This window comes from Mercenaria mercenaria, chromosome 13, assembly GCF_021730395.1.
Source record: "Mercenaria mercenaria strain notata chromosome 13, MADL_Memer_1, whole genome shotgun sequence".
NCBI lineage: Eukaryota > Metazoa > Mollusca > Bivalvia > Venerida > Veneridae > Mercenaria > Mercenaria mercenaria.
Window position 1 is genome coordinate 65,246,056 of NC_069373.1, and position 15,813 is coordinate 65,261,868.

A 15,813-nucleotide genomic window follows, 5' to 3' on the forward strand; every position below is an offset into this window, starting at 1 on the left:
TCAATTCGAGTCTGGGCAACGAAAAAGTCATTTAAGAGATTTGCCTTATCAGTGTCATTGAATATAATGTTATCGCCAGAAGAAAGTGGGGGTATAGAGACTGATGAAGGAGGTTTAATGAAGGATTTAAGACAGGTCCACCAACTCTTAGCGTTCCGATTTTCTTGTTTTAACTTTGCGGCTAGGTTGTCAATGTGCTGTTTTTTTTTTGCCTCCCAAATTTTAGAGGTAATTTGGTTTCTCAAATTTCGAAATCTTTCCCAGTGAAATGGCGAATTGGTGTGCTTTGCTTTTCGATAAAGACGTTTTCTTTTTCTATATTGATGTTTTCACATCGTATTATCGTATTTTCGCGCTGTATATATCAGACCAAAATGATAAAAAAAACAGGATTATTTCTGTAAATATATATATACGGGGAATTTGACAAATAATATGGTAAATTTATATAGAAAAGAACCCATTCTGTTATATCATGGGAGCGCAACCGTTTATATTTCTCAATTTGATATTTTCCTCACGAACAACCAAAATTAGAAAAATAGTTTAAAAGTAAGAGAAGATAGGAGAAGACCATCCAAAATCTGCTTAAGTGGTATTCTGTAATTACAAAAGTATACAATAATTATAGAAAGACAGTTTACATAATATGAGGTTATTTAACAGTGTTGAGTACAATACTGAATTCTGCTGGACTCGTACACAGCAGTTATAATCCATATTTGGAAGAGGCGAATGCCGAGTCCAAATATTGGTTATTATTGCTGTGTACGAGTCCAGTCGAATTCAGTATTGTACTCAAGGCATACAGACACTAATTAGAAAAATGGCGCGAAAATAAATGGTAGTCGCATAATGGCGGATACAAATAGTCCTCAGTTTTTTTGCTCTGTAGAGCTATTTTCCTTATTTTCTTTGCATTTTTTGTTGTTGCTAGAATCACATGACAGATCTATGCTTGACATGTAGGTGGCATTTTCATAATGAAATAACAACATGACAAAATTTTTCATGGAAACTTAGATCATACACCACCAGTATAATTTGGGGTCTCATTGTTTAGCTGATTTTGCAGTTTGTGTGTTTCACTGAAATTATTTTTTATTGCATCAAACATGACCCCCACTTTTCTTTTGATTTTTAGTTAGCACTGACAATATTCTTAAAGAATGTAAGTTCCAGAAATTTAAAATGGGTCCTGATGTGTGCTGCGGTCATTGGAAATAGGTCAATTTTATATAGAATAAAGAACAACAACTATTTAGTGTGTTATAACCTCAACACTGTTTAATTACCTCTTTATTTCACACCAAAAAAAAGATAGATTTAGAAAACAAAACTTCATACATTTTAACTCGCAAACAACAACACACATTAATATAAAATACTACATTTAGATCTACTCTCGGTGCAAAAAAAAATGAAAACAACTTTTCGTGAAATTTTGAACCTAAACCATGATAACTGGATAGGAAAACATTCTAACTAAGAAATTGAGTGCCTACAAAATGTTCCGTTCAAAAATAAAGTTTTCGCATATTTTCAAAAAAATTACTGCTGTCGTTATATACAAGGGAAGTAATTCCAAATCTCCTTATAAGGAATCGAAAGAGTAGTCCCGTCCAATATGAAAAAGATATGGATTTTTGGGACTGGAGTTATTGTCACGTGGTAGAAAGAAAAGCTTCCAATTATATTCAAATATATAGGTGTGAATATTTTAAAGCAATGCTTCTTCGTCAAAGTAATGAATTTATTCTAAACTATGCTACCAGGCAATAGAAAACATAAATCGCGATTTAAAAAATTCCATTTTTTTTTGTATAAATACATGCTTTTGTTTTTAAACGTTTGTATTTTTTATCTACCAAGAAAAATTGCGATTCATTTCTTAAATATGACCATACACGGTGATTACAAAGGATATTACATTTTTATTTCAATTTGAAACAACCCAGAGCATATTCTGTCGAAGAAAATCTTCTTTTCAGTTCAGACATTCAAATCGAAAATTTAGCTCAGAGATTTTATTAAGACGTTACCTTTCTCGTCACGACAAAATATTACGTAAATTACGTTGACCGGCGTTACGTCGTAGCGGTTGATTGGGACGACGACGTCATTAAACCAAACCGAGAAATACAATGGCTAACAAGGGAAATCTTCCAGATATGATAAAGTAAGTTTTTTTGTGTGTGTGTATTTCCGTAACAGTGGATCTACTCGTTTATTTGATTTTTTTGTTGTTGTTGTTGGGCGAAGAGTCAATTGACACAATTTACGGTGATTCGAACAAATTTAAAAGTCGGGTATTCTTCCTAAGCTGTGCATACAAAACAAGCCACTGGTGAGAATTTCGATATTTTTAGATACCGTTCTTGATAATTTTCAAAAATATGTGTAAGTGTTAATACTTAAACAATTATCCTTCACAATAGCACGCCAACTAGTAATATAAAATTAATTTGTAGGCAAATATCCAAGAAAAGAAAGCACGTATCTACTTGTGAAACAGACAGCCTTCCAGCTACTAAGCGTCCACGGATGATGACCCGGGTATCAAAGAGATTCGAGCAAAAATGTTGGGAATGGCGCGAAAGGAGAAGGAAGATTGCTTTAGGTAATTGTTACAATTATTTGCACACTAACTTTGTTAGATTTGTTTGCATTTCATATACACTGGAAATAAGAATCAAGAATATTTAAATATCTTGGTTAACAAACTTTATTTTACTAAATCAGCTTAGATCAATTAAAGCACTTGATTGACGTGTGTTCCATTTTCTTGTAAAACGAGAAAATTAATATTAAGTTGACTTGTGAGCGACCCTATTTTAAGAACAGTTAAAACCAATTATACCTTACCCCAAGCAATTTGCTGCTACACATTTACAGCTGGGTCGACTGAGGCAATCGTGATAAAGTGCCCTGCTCAAGGACACACCGCAATGGGAGTAGCCAGGATTCAAACCAGGGGCCTTCACCTACGTAGGAAAGCGTCTTAGCCCTCTCGACCACTGCGTCCACAAGCACTAATATTAACTTGAGTCCCCGAGATATCTGAATTACTTGCCCTTATATTAAGTTAGCTTCAGTCCTCGTGACCTCTGAGTCACTTGCCCTTATATAAAGTTAGCTTCAGTCCTCGTGACCCCTGAGTCACTTGCCCTTATATAAAGTTAGCTTCAGTCCTCGTGACCTCTGAGTCACTTGCCCTTATATAAAGTTAGCTTCAGTCCTCGTGACCCCTGAGTCACTTGCCCTTATATAAAGTTAGCTTCAGTCCTCGTGACCCCTGAGTCACTTGCCCTTATATAAAGTTAGCTTCAGTCCTCGTGACCCCTGAGTCACTTGCCCTTATATTAAGTTAGCTTCAGTCTTCGTGACCCCTGAGTCACTTGCCCTTATATAAAGTTAGCTTCAGTCCTCGTGACCTCTGAGTCACTTGCCCTTATATAAAGTTAGCTTCAGTCCTCGTGACCTCAGAGTCACTTGTCCTTATATCGAGTTAGCTTCAGTCCTCGTGACCCCTGAGTGACTTGCCCTTATACTAGTCAGTTTCAGTCCTCGTGACCTCTGAGCCTCTTGCTCTAATATCAAGTTAGCTTCAGTCCTCGTGACCTCTGATTGACTTGCCTTATATCAAGATGGCTCAAGTCTTCGTGACCTCAGAGTCACTTGCCCTTATATCGAGTTAGCTTCAGTCCTCGTGACCCCTGAGTGACTTGCCCTTATACTAGACAGTTTCAGTCCTCGTGACCTCTGAGCCACTTGCCCTTATATCAAGTTAGCTTCAGTCCTCGTGACCACTGAGTGACTTGCCCTTATACTAGTCAGTTTCAGTCCTCGTGACCTCTGAGCCTCTTGCCCTAATATCAAGTTAGCTTCAGTCCTCGTGGCCCCTGAGTCACTTGCCTTATATCAAGATGGCTTCAGTCCTCGTGTCCTCAGAGTCACTTGCCCTTATATCAAGTTATCTTTACTTCAGGTGACCTCTGAGTCACTTGTCCTAATAATAAGTTATCTTCAGGCCCCGTGGCCTCTGAGTCACTTGCCCTTATATCAAATTAGCTTCAGTCCTCGTGACCTCCGAGTCACTTGCCTTACATCAAGTTAGCTTCAGTCCAAGTGACATCTGAGTCACTTGTCCTAATATTAAGTTATCTTCAATCCACGTGACATCTTAGTCACATGTCCTTATATTAAGTTATCTTCACTTCACGTGACCTCTGAGTCACTTGTCCTAATAATAAGTTAGCTTCAGTCCCCGTGGCCTCTGAGTCACTTGCCCTTATATCAAATTAGCTTCAGTCCTCGTGACCTCCGAGTCACTTGCCTTATATCAAGTTAGCTTCAGTCCACGTGACATATGAGTCACTTGTCCTAATATTAAGTTATCTTCAGTCCCCTTGGCCTCTAAGTCACTTGTCCTTATATTAAGTTAGCTTCAGTCCTCGTGACCTTTGATTCGCTTGCCCTAATATTAAGTTATCTTCAGTTCCCGTGGCCTCAGAGTCACTTGCCCTTATATTAAGTTAGCTTCAGTCCCCTTGGCCTCTGAGTGACTTGCCTTATATTAAGATAGCTTCAGTCCCCGTGGCCACTGAGTGACTTGCCCTTATATTAAGTTAGCTTCAGTCCCCGTGGCCTCTGAGTGACTTGCCGAATATTACGTTAGCTTCAGTCCCCGTGGCCTCTGAGTGACTTGCCTAATATTAAGTTAGCTTCAGTCCCCGTGGCCTCTGAGTGACTTGCCTTATATTAAGTTAGCTTCAGTCCCTGTGGTCTCTGAGTGACTTGCCTAATATTCAGTTAGCTTCAGTCCCCTTGGCCTCTGAGTGACTTGCCTAATAATAAGTTAGCTTCAGTCCCGTGGCCTCTGAGTAACATGCCTTATATTAAGTTAGCTTCAGTCCCCGTGGCCTCTGAGTGACTTGCCCTAATTTTAAGTTAGCTTCAGTCCTTGTGATCTCAGACAAAGTTAGCTTCAGTCCACGTGACTTCTGAGTCCCTTGCACTTAGATTAAGTTAGCTTGAGCCCTGCGGCCTATGATTCACGGCACTTGTAAAACAATTCCTGTAGTGCTACTTAGTCATAATGTACTACTAAGATTTGATTTCAGTATCTACTAGGTATAGGCTTTTATACTTTCGGAATCAGTTTTAACGGACACTTACAAAAAATAATTGTTTTGTATGATATACAGCGAGCGTATAAAATAAATTCCGATCCTACCACATCTTTTTCAGCTGTCCTCTTTTATTCCAGGTATAGTCCTCTACTGGGAGGCTCAGATGCGAAATGCCCACAGAATGGCACGTAAGAGAGCAATCAGTGAGAGGTATGTCGACTATGTAGGCATGGTGAAATCTAAATACATAAAGTTGTTTCAAGACACATTTCTACCATCAATACCTCCATTATCGCTGTCGCCATTAATACTAGCAACCAATGGAGGAGCAGAAGAAACAGCAAAAATAAAAGAAGCTGCTATGAACGGAGTTCCAGCTCCTGCTCAGAAACGGAGATTGATTAGAAGGTTGTCAGGCGATGTTGATGCAAAGGAGGCTCCCGAGGTCAAGGTCAACCCTGCTCCACGCAGACTTGGATGGCGTAGAAAAGGGGAGAAGAGAACCTGAACTGATTTTACTAACCGTGTTTATAATTTCTTTTGAGCATGCCAAATAATGACAATCTTTTATTGCATATACTAGTATCTGTTTCTTCTTTATTTCCCATTTTAGAATGCGTTTAAATTTCTTAGCACCAGCTTTCAGAATTTACCAGTTCGTTTTGATTCTATTTAATGAAACGTCAGTGAATTTGAAATTTGCCTAGTTTCATTAGGACCAACAACAGTTATACAGTAGCTTAGACTTATAGTTAAGATCATTATTGATATGTTTTGGTAACTTGCAATTTTCTCGTATGAAACAGTGGCGGACTTGGCTACTTCTTCAAATAAGCACTGAGGCGATCGAACTTGTATCTTTTCCTGATTGTCTCAGTATTAAGAAGAACAAGAGCGGTTTGTAAAATTTTAAGACAATTTTCTCAATGATGCCTCGCAGGTTACTGGATATGTATTGTTAAGTCTAGAGAGTATAATTTGACCTTGACCTTTGACATAATGGTCCAAAAACAATTAGGGGTCACCAGCCGATCACACACTTTTGTCGCATTACGTTTGACAGCTGTGTAGGAACATCGTTATCCAGTTATTGCTAAAAAAACTTTTTCATCACCAAAGCCACTGTAACATTGACCTTTGAATTAGAAATGATATGCGTCGTCTTGTTAGTACGTACAATTTGACGACTGTATGCTCAAACATTTCTCCATTTATTGATCGGGTACAGCTTACAGGATCAGGACCGTTGTGACCTGACATTCAAAGCACATAGGCTGTCTATATTCTTACCTTTTCTTAAATATTCTTGTCTGAAATGATACTGAGAGCGATGTTATAGTAACATATCGGTTGAAAATGCCACATTATACTAAGTATGTTTTGTTAGGCTTTAATGATAGCCCAAAGGCTAAAGATTTCAGATTCCATGCCAAGTCTGGTTTGAGGACCCGTGACTGCTACCTCACACGAATACTTGGGAAGGTAAACCCCTTTGTGGTGGGAGTGCCGGGTGGTAAGATGGGTGCAAAGAGCAACAATTCGTATCTTGACATCATACCAGTCACGCATTCAATTTATCGATGGTGTCATTTAATAAAACATAGTTTGTATTATAAAAGTTTTCACGAGATTCGGTCATCAACGTTATATTGGCAAAGTGCATTGTGCCAATAGACACCACAAACCCCAACACAAAGGGGGAGCGGTGGTCTAGTGAATAAGATGTCGGCCGCTCAATCCAGGGGTCGTGGGTTCGAGCTCCACTGGGGTCACGACCATGACTTATCATATGACACCAGTACTGGTTTTTCCAGGAAGCGGACTCGAGAGTGGTTACAATTGAAGCTTGAAGCTTTCATCACAATCGAGCTAAAACAAATTAGTATAAACTAAACCCCAACACAGTGTTACTTCCCCTATCGGTACAGTAGATTGACAATACCATAAATCTGCGTATTGTTTTTTTTTGTTCAGAAAGTTTACACCCAAAATAGTATTCGTGGTTTTTGGTGACCTCTTATTGGTCTAAGAGAACACTAGAGCGGCCTTTAAAAAAGAACTTACAATCGGAAATCAATCTAAATACAAAAATGCTGCATGCTAGAATGGGAGAATGCCTCACATGAAGATTTAATTGCGTGAACAAGACTAATTATAATTATTTCACATACATTTGCATACATTTACCAACTGGCATTTGAGGTTCATAAAACAGACAAGGAATGTTCTGTCAAACACAATCAAGGAAGCACCTGTACCGCGGTATGTGGGTACCATAAATTATAATTTATACCCCCTTGCAATTCTACAACTTTGTTTTGAATTTTACACTTCATTAAAACAGATATGCTAACATGCAAAGATCATTTCATACGTGACAATGTTAGATATTAATCGATCCAAAATTAATATTTGCGTGTGTAATACATCAAAGAGTGCTAATTTAAATCAATTAGTATTGATAATCAAAAAATAGTTTTCATACTAAATGTCCGCAAGTCAATACATTTGTCGGCATTGGAGATAAAATTATAACAGATCAAAACCCACACCCTTGATTTAGTCGACTTCAAAAGATATACTGCGGACACGTCATCAGATTTAACAAGTAGATTGGAACTATTTCAGAACTATTTATTTGACAACCTCGCTTGATAATATAGTTGTAACAGCGAACGTATTTGTCCGAGCCATGCTCAAAACAAATCTTTCCTAAGATGTTCACAAACGACATCCTTTTGCAGACATATGGACATTTCAAATTTCCGAAATTTTCAAAATTTTAAGTATTTTATGTGTCTTCTGTGGGTTTCCTAACACAGAGTGGTGAAGGACTGGGGTGCTTTCAATTCAGCTACCATAACCATTTGGCAACAGTATGACTTTCGTTGTACTCGTTTTATTGTGTGTAGCATGTGTTTACAAACCGTACACAGTGAAATACACCAAACGGATGCAATGGTCATGTGCCAAGACGTTGGATTAGGAGGTTCGACTGCCAAATATTTCAATTAAAATTACTTTATTTTTGGGCCCCCAAAATAGGGTAACCTAATCTATTCTCCCCTCAAACGGTCAGTACAGGCCGGGGAACCATCCCATACTGACCTTACAATATGTTTAAATTGGACATTCAGAATACAGTACATACAAAAGAATTTACAAAGTTTTTTGGATGCGAATTTAAATGGCTGCTTCACACCACGGCATTGAAGCGTCTCTCTATGTGAAAAAACGCGGGTCTCGTAATATTAATATTTTGGAGTCCCCCTTGTGGATTTTAACTCCCGTCAGCAAACGCAAAAAGGCAGGTGTATTTTACCCCTCATCCCCTCCTTTAATGTCACAGTTTGGCCTTAACTTAAGTTGGCCAGAATGTTTGCCTAATTTGATGCTTGGTCATTCAGGGTCAAAGACAAGAACTCTAGACCATATAACAGAAAAACCATGTTAACAATCGAAAGGTCATTTTCCACTGATAATAATAAAAACTTGGTCCAATTTGAAACTGGACCGTCTGGTATCAGCAACTAAATTACAAGGTCAAGTAATGGATACAAAAAAAAATTGTTAAAAGTACAGAGACTACATTTTGGCTGGATATTCGTGGAGCCTTTTTGGAGAATTTGCCTTCAAGAAAAAACTGTCATCTTAGGGTCGAAAACTGGGTCATTATTAACCGGTGTTACCACTGAGATCACATTTTACACTTGAGCTATATGAGAACAGTCAGAATATGGTCTTTAAGAAATCTGTGTCAGATTCAAAATTGGGTCGTCTCGGATCAAAAACTAGGTCATTAGGTCAAATACCCCTACCTAAGAATAAAAGAAAAACATTTCAAAGTCTTAAGAGGGCTTATTTTCCATTCATTCCATCTAATGTACATGTTTGTATTTATGAAATGCAGTACAATATGATCAAATGACATCAATAACAGAAGTCAGCTATTAAATACAGGCTAAACAGATTGACCGCTAAAGCATTCTTCAGTTATCCAGTGGAAACCGTGGTCTCTATGTCACTGTGACCTTGACCTTGCCATACTGACCCCAAAACGATTGGAGCCATATATAGTGTAGGTCAAAGCATTCTGCAGTTACCGAGTAGAAACTTTGCAAACTCAAGGTCAGTGTGACCTTTGACCTAATGACTCAACCATACGGGTCACCTACTGACCGCAGGCAATCATCCTACGATTTGACGACCGCAGGTGAAAGCATTCTTTACTTATTGATCAGAAATCTAGCCGAGTGCCCCGTACATGGTTTCATGACACTAGGTGAAATAGTTTTCAGATACTAGTATCTACAACACAAACGTTTAAGCACGTACGTGCATTTCTAATAAAGCCAAGGACTGTAACTCTGGTCTGGCTGAGTGAAATTACAAACAAAACACTGGTTCACAACTTCAAATGCTGTATTACAATCCCCTAAGGTCAAATACTTTTTGAGATACATGCAACACAAAACTTTAATGCATATTTTTACTAAGTCAATGTCATAACGGGTCTTGCAGAATGAAATCCAAACCAAGCTCAGGTGCACTATATCAAGGGTCATAACTCTGGCCTGGCTCAGTGAAATCTCAAACAAAACACAAGGTGCACAACTTCCTATGCTGAATAATAATATTCCTAAAATGTTTCAGAATCCTAGGTCAAGAGACACATCCGACACAAACTTCTAGGCCCTTTTATATGCATATTTTTGACCGTATACTGGGCAGCAAGTCTGGTCTGGCTGTGTAAAATCCCAATTATAACACCAGCCGCACAACTTCATATGCTGAATTACAATCCTGTGAGCTTGTGCAAAGAGCGACTTGTGAAGAAAATAAGTTTTGAGATATACTCAACACAAATCAGGAAGGAGGGACATATTTGAGCCGCGTCAAGCAATTTCATGTCTTATGGTATTTATGACGTAAGCGAGAAAAGTGACGTCAAAGTCGAGCGAGATGAAAATAAAATGGCGGCGCCCTTGAAATTTACACGTGAAAAATAAACAAAGGAAATGGACACTTTTGATGTGAGTACGAGTTCTATTTTCTTTTATAAATCATGAACACATTTTAATTTTAGATGATGCTGAAGTCACAATCTCTCCGGGCTGCTAGAATTTGTAGAAATAAGTTAACATTTCCGAGGCAGTTTGTGTTGATTTGACATTGCGCTTGCTTGCAGTATGGAAATCACCGTGGGATTTTACGTACTTTTTGTGTGCATATAGAATGTTAACTTTGTCTGGTGGTCCTGTAACATCATAAATCTGGTATAATAATAATAATCATCATCATATGATAACTATATTAACGACCGTTTCGCAGAATTTTGCGCTAAAGGGCCAGCTTTGACTAATGATGTAGTTATTCGACCGAACCAAGTATATATAGTATTTTGGTGATATTCTTATTATTCATTGATTCCATTCGATTTTATTAAGGAATATTAAAGCTTTAAATCGCAATTTTATCGAAATTTGAGAGGCATAATAGTCAAAGTAGAAGGAAGCTGTAGATCTAGTTTATATATAAGTAGTGACTTCACATACGCTAAGGTCTGAATGGCCGAGAGGTTAGCATTCTTGACTTTAGAGCGAGGGTTCCGTAGACCGAATTCTCGAGGTGCCAATTTTTTTTTTTTTTTTTTGAAGAGCATTTTTGTATGACTATTGCTTCTTTCTTTATTTATTTTTTTTTTATCTTTTTTAGAAATGTTTAAAAATAAAGAAATAAACTATGTTTCAATGCATGAATATAAATGCAAAACAATGTGTACAATACCCTTCTCTATATTCCTTGATAAAATCGTTATTAACATACTGTATTAACTTACTCTAAGTTTTAAATAAAATAACATTTTTATTTTTTATTTTTCAGGAATTAGATACATTGTTGGGTGCCTTTGGGTTAACTGAACCTTCTTCCACAAACAGTACACAGTCTAATTTGTGTCGTGCTAATGATACACATGAGGAAAGTGAAGATGAAATAGAGACCACAGATAACATTGACACCCACGTTAGCAGGTATTTATCACAAGAATCTGTGACTTATCAAGTAGATCCTGAAAATGATGATCCACAGTTCGACTTAGATAAACTGGACAGTGTTTATGACAAGGGTTGTGGGTGTTCTAAGAACTGTTTCTTGCAGTTTTCTGTCGAAGAAATTAGATCAAACATATATAATTTGAGGGAATTGACAAAAACAGAAAAGGAGCTGTTAATTATGGGAACATTAAAAAAAGTCGGAAATGACCAGAGATGCAGAAGTGGTGAAAGGAAACGTGTACGCTATGAATACATCTTTAATGGTATTAAGATATGTCAAGATGCTTTTCTTGTAATTTATGACATAGGTTTATGGACAGTTAGAGCTCTCCTGAAACATATGAAAGAAAAAGGCGTTCAACCTCGAGTTCATGGGAATTTTGGTAGAAAAGCACTTAACGCGTTTTCGCATGAAACCATTAAAGATGCAGTGCAGTTTCTCCTGAATTATGCTAGTGAGGAAGGGCTTCCACAGCCAGCAGCTCCACGTGGCCGGGGAGAAAAAGCACCAGTCTACCTTCCTTCAAAAAATACTAAGCTTTCCATTCATCAAGAATATGTTACAGCATGCAGTCAAATTGAAAAGCAATATGTTGGCCTGTCTACTTTTAAAGATCTATGGAAAAGATGTGTTCCTCACATTAAAATAGCTGCTCCAAAAGATGACGTATGCAAAACTTGTGAGGATTTTCGCCAAGATATACAGCTAGCAAGAACAGAAGATGAAAAACTGTCTGCCACAGAGAAATATCATAATCATGTATTACAAGCTAGGAAAGAAAGAGAAATATACCGGGGTGTGTTGAAAGATCAACAAACATGTTTGAGAGATTAAGGCGACCAAGACGAAAGAAGTGGAGACAACTTTTCATGCAACGACGTACACTACACGTTCGATTTCTCACAATATGTCAAATTACCCCACCACACCAGAGAAAAAGGCCCGACATACTTTATTCAACCCAGAAAAATCCTGATCTTTGGATACAGAGTGGATGGAGACAAACAGTACAACTTCCTTATTGATGAGAATGAGACAATAGGTATTTCTTTTACTTATCTCAGCAGTATATTTTCAGTGTACGGAAAATTGGACACTATTCGCGAGATTTTTTTTTTTTTTTTTTTTTATATATATATTGCGAATTTAAGAAAGTGACATATTTTAAAACAAATTGTTGCTTCAAGACGTCTGCTCGCGAATTAATGAAATCGATAATGCTGCAATTATATTCGAGCAAATTTGCGAAATGTTGGCGGCGCGAAATTTTCCCAATTTACAGTACATGTTTATTTAAAGTCTAGCCGAAATGCTTTACAATAATAAATTGTTTTGTTATTCTCAATGCTCAAAGAAATGATTAAGTGTGCTTTAAATACGTTTTAACACGGTAATAAACGAAAACTATATATGCTTCATGGCGACAATGAACGGTACTTCTTAATGAGGGAAATATTTTGCTGACAGGTCTAAGTATATTACACAGAGGGAAACATCCAAGCCTACTCTATGAGCTTTGCTGCTGATTAGCTGAAAATAGTTGAATGTATTGAACATTTTATCCTTAATATAAATTGCCGACGGAGTTACATATTATCATAAAAACGTGTAAAACATTCTGAATATAATGTTCATGCAAAATATTTGTTATTTAAAAATGTTGCCTGTTTTGATCAGAGACTTCTAAAATTACATATGAAAAGGAGTGGCGTCGTCATGATGGTAGTATATAGTACCTTCATGACATCATTTAGCTCAAAATTAGAGACGGAATGCATACATTCGACATATTTGTATCACTAGGCTTGTTCTTCAAAATTCGTCATGTCAGTTGTGTATGAGAGTTACGTTAGTTACGAGTCTTGGCGTTACAATTTAAGTATGTGGGATTCTATTACGTGTACTTATTCTTAAATAGTCTTTGAAGGTGGACTTGATTTATGCTTTGATAATATTTCAGGACGTGATGGCCAACTGGTACATGGACCTGACGCTGTAATATCTATGTTAGACCATGCATTTGCCAACTATAGTCTGGGTGAAAATGAGTGTAGCTTGCATGCAGACAACTGCTTTGGTATGTGGTTCCTTTGTTGTCCTGTTTTTATTCAATAACAATTTTATTGAAAAAGCTTGCTGTAAGCCTTCTTTTTACCTATATTCGAAAGTAGTGCTATAATTATAGGTTATTAGCGTATAGTGTCTCTGTTTCGATCTTTCAAATTGTAACGGACAGAGAATGAAATATGCATTAAATAGTTAATTCAAAACATGTATTTAATCGCTTATGGCTATCCTTTTTACAGGTCAAAACAAGAACCGTTACGTCCTCGGTTACCTGTCTTGGAGAATTATGACGCAGCGTCACCAGAAAATCACGTACATGATGCAACTTCCTGGACACACACGGTAAGCTTTAATTTTAGATTAAAGACAGAGTTGTAACAGTATCGAAACGGATGTCGGCGAATTTAGTGATTGTATGTGGAACTGATTAAATCATAGTAATTAGCATGCTGACCCTTTTTAAAAATATTTTTGATTAATTAGTGAAATAATCAAAGCATTCGGGTTATTTATAGTCGGGTATAACGGGGTCAGAGTTCAAATGCGTAAGGGTGTTAGCCCAGTGGTTATATATTCAATAATCAGAACGATGCTAAGCAGTGAGCCGTGACTAGACATATTTGAATATAACAATAAATGACACGATTAACGTTAACGTCACGAATCAATTCCTGAAATTCAGTTACATATACCTTCAATGACGGTCTTGAACACCAAAGCTGGTTGCTTCTGTATGTTGTTGCAAAATGCTATTTATTTTTTCTTTAAGGTGTTTGATCGATGCAGGATTTGGGAACATTAAGACACTGTACCGTAGGAAGGATTGTGACACATTACAACATATAGCTGAAGTCGTTAGCAACAGTTCCCATAGTAACCAGCCTGTTACCTATGGCGGAGGTAGTGGATGGGTTTGGAGGGCATGGAAAACTTTCATTGGTGATAGATTTAAGAAGTGCCAAATGTCGCAAAATATCACTTCTTCCGTTTTAGTTCTGAGGAGCCAGGGGTTGTGTACATGAGGCAGTCAGCTGTTGATGAAAACGAGGTGCGCTTCGTTATTTGCAAAACGCACCTGTTGGAGATGGCCAGAGATGACGTCCCGTCTCAGATAGTTCCTCCCGGTCTTTCTGCTGAACGTGTGCGTTACCTGTACCGGCACGTGCGTCCTCTAGTCAGACGACCATTTCAGGATGTTTTATGCCCTGCTCCAGAAGAGTCGTAAAGTGTTCGGACTGTTTTAGTTTAGTTTTATAAATGACAGTTATAAATGACAATTAAGTAAACATGTGTTATTTTATGTCGCTATGAATGATGCATTTAGATCATCAAATTAAATAAAGACAAAAGGTTTACATAGTTTTAGTTTGACAAAATGGTGTTGAATGGACTTAATTGAACAAAGATAAACATAACGTCGTAAGAACGTAATCTAGACGTTTAACGTTTTAAACGACGTCATGTACTTCCACGTAACGTCACTAGGCATTCTTACTGCCAAAATTGTATTATTTTTTAACATTTTAGTACCCTGTGATGTCTACATTTTCTTAAAGCTAATGAAATGGGCAGTTTGAAACTGTAAAAATCTAAAAAAGGTAAAAAATTACCATAAGACATGAAAATGCTTGACGCGGCTCATTTTTGACTAAGTAAAGGACCATAACTCTGGTCTGGCTGTGTAAAAGTCCAATTAAAACATCCTGTCAGTTTTGACATCTCTGGGTCAAATACTTCTTGTGATATGCACAACACAAATTCAGACAGATGGAGTCTAGGGCAACTCTAAGTGACTATCCACATACAAATGGAATGACAGACCAATCAATTTATTTATTTATTTGGGTTTTAAGGCGCACCAACACAGTATAGGTTATATGGCGCCAAACAGGACTACAAATTATGGTTCCACATCTCATTTACATTGAAATAAAAACACGAGGTATGGAATCAAATTTGCATACCTGCTGGAATCACAGAGTTACTGCAAAACCAAGTGTTAAGACCCTATTAGTCGCCTCTTACGATCATGCAAGTGTAAGGCAGTGGATAAAATTCTTTTCATACACAGATCGTCCCAGAACCACATGGGGCAGACCAATCAACTGAAAGGGGGCAAAACCACATATTTTGCAGACCAATCAACTGAAAGGGGGCAAAATCACGTAATTTACTGAATGTTTTTGAACATTTTCTTGTCTATTTGCTTTTCTCCATTTGGTAGTGACTTGGGGATTGTTAAATTTTCTTGTACTGCAAATAAAGATCAAGGAGCAGTATTTGAGAACCAACTCTATACATCCAAAGGAACATTATCATGCGACGGCTCTGGCCATCAGTCTTCTTACAAAGCTTTGACCTATGAACCTCATATGTAATTGCCACATTGCTCAAGAGCAGTGGATAACCCCTATTAAATTTAAGGTTAGTGGGTCAAAGCTCACAAGACAACTTGAGTACAAATTCTGTTTCCACTAATTATCTTGAAAATGCCTTGACCTAGGAAACTCAAACTTATCAGACACATAATCCATAGCTAGTGGATGAACCCAATTGA

General features: G+C 37.4%; 2 protein-coding genes across 2 annotated transcripts; both read left to right on the top strand.

The window, feature by feature from the left end:
- The first annotated feature begins 1,824 nt into the window (after window positions 1-1,824).
- Window positions 1,825-5,709, top strand: LOC123529381 (uncharacterized). Its single transcript, XM_045309695.2, has 3 exons — window positions 1,825-2,179; window positions 2,472-2,620; window positions 5,270-5,709. Exons 1-3 carry the CDS (start codon window positions 2,145-2,147, stop codon window positions 5,638-5,640), a joined length of 555 nt encoding a protein of 184 aa, XP_045165630.2. The 5' UTR covers window positions 1,825-2,144; the 3' UTR covers window positions 5,641-5,709.
- Window positions 5,710-12,035: 6,326 nt separating this feature from the next.
- LOC128547977 (uncharacterized) lies at window positions 12,036-14,767 on the top strand. The gene is made up of 4 exons (XM_053522097.1): window positions 12,036-12,231; window positions 13,150-13,266; window positions 13,496-13,598; window positions 14,026-14,767. The coding sequence occupies exons 2-4, from the start codon at window positions 13,194-13,196 to the stop codon at window positions 14,276-14,278; spliced, it is 429 nt and encodes a 142-aa protein (XP_053378072.1). The 5' UTR covers window positions 12,036-12,231; window positions 13,150-13,193; the 3' UTR covers window positions 14,279-14,767.
- Window positions 14,768-15,813: the final 1,046 nt, after the last annotated feature.

Coding starts and splice junctions, on each gene's coding strand:
- LOC123529381 (XM_045309695.2), top strand. CDS start 2,145: ATGGCTAACAAGGGAAATCTTCCAGATATGATAAA. Junction 2,180..2,471: donor AATCTTCCAGATATGATAAA/GTAAGTTTTTTT, acceptor ATTAATTTGTAG/GCAAATATCCAAGAAAAGAA. Junction 2,621..5,269: donor GAGAAGGAAGATTGCTTTAG/GTAATTGTTACA, acceptor CTTTTATTCCAG/GTATAGTCCTCTACTGGGAG.
- LOC128547977 (XM_053522097.1), top strand. CDS start 13,194: ATGTTAGACCATGCATTTGCCAACTATAGTCTGGGTGAAAATGAGTGT. Junction 13,267..13,495: donor GCATGCAGACAACTGCTTTG/GTATGTGGTTCC, acceptor TCCTTTTTACAG/GTCAAAACAAGAACCGTTAC. Junction 13,599..14,025: donor CAACTTCCTGGACACACACG/GTAAGCTTTAAT, acceptor TTTTTCTTTAAG/GTGTTTGATCGATGCAGGAT.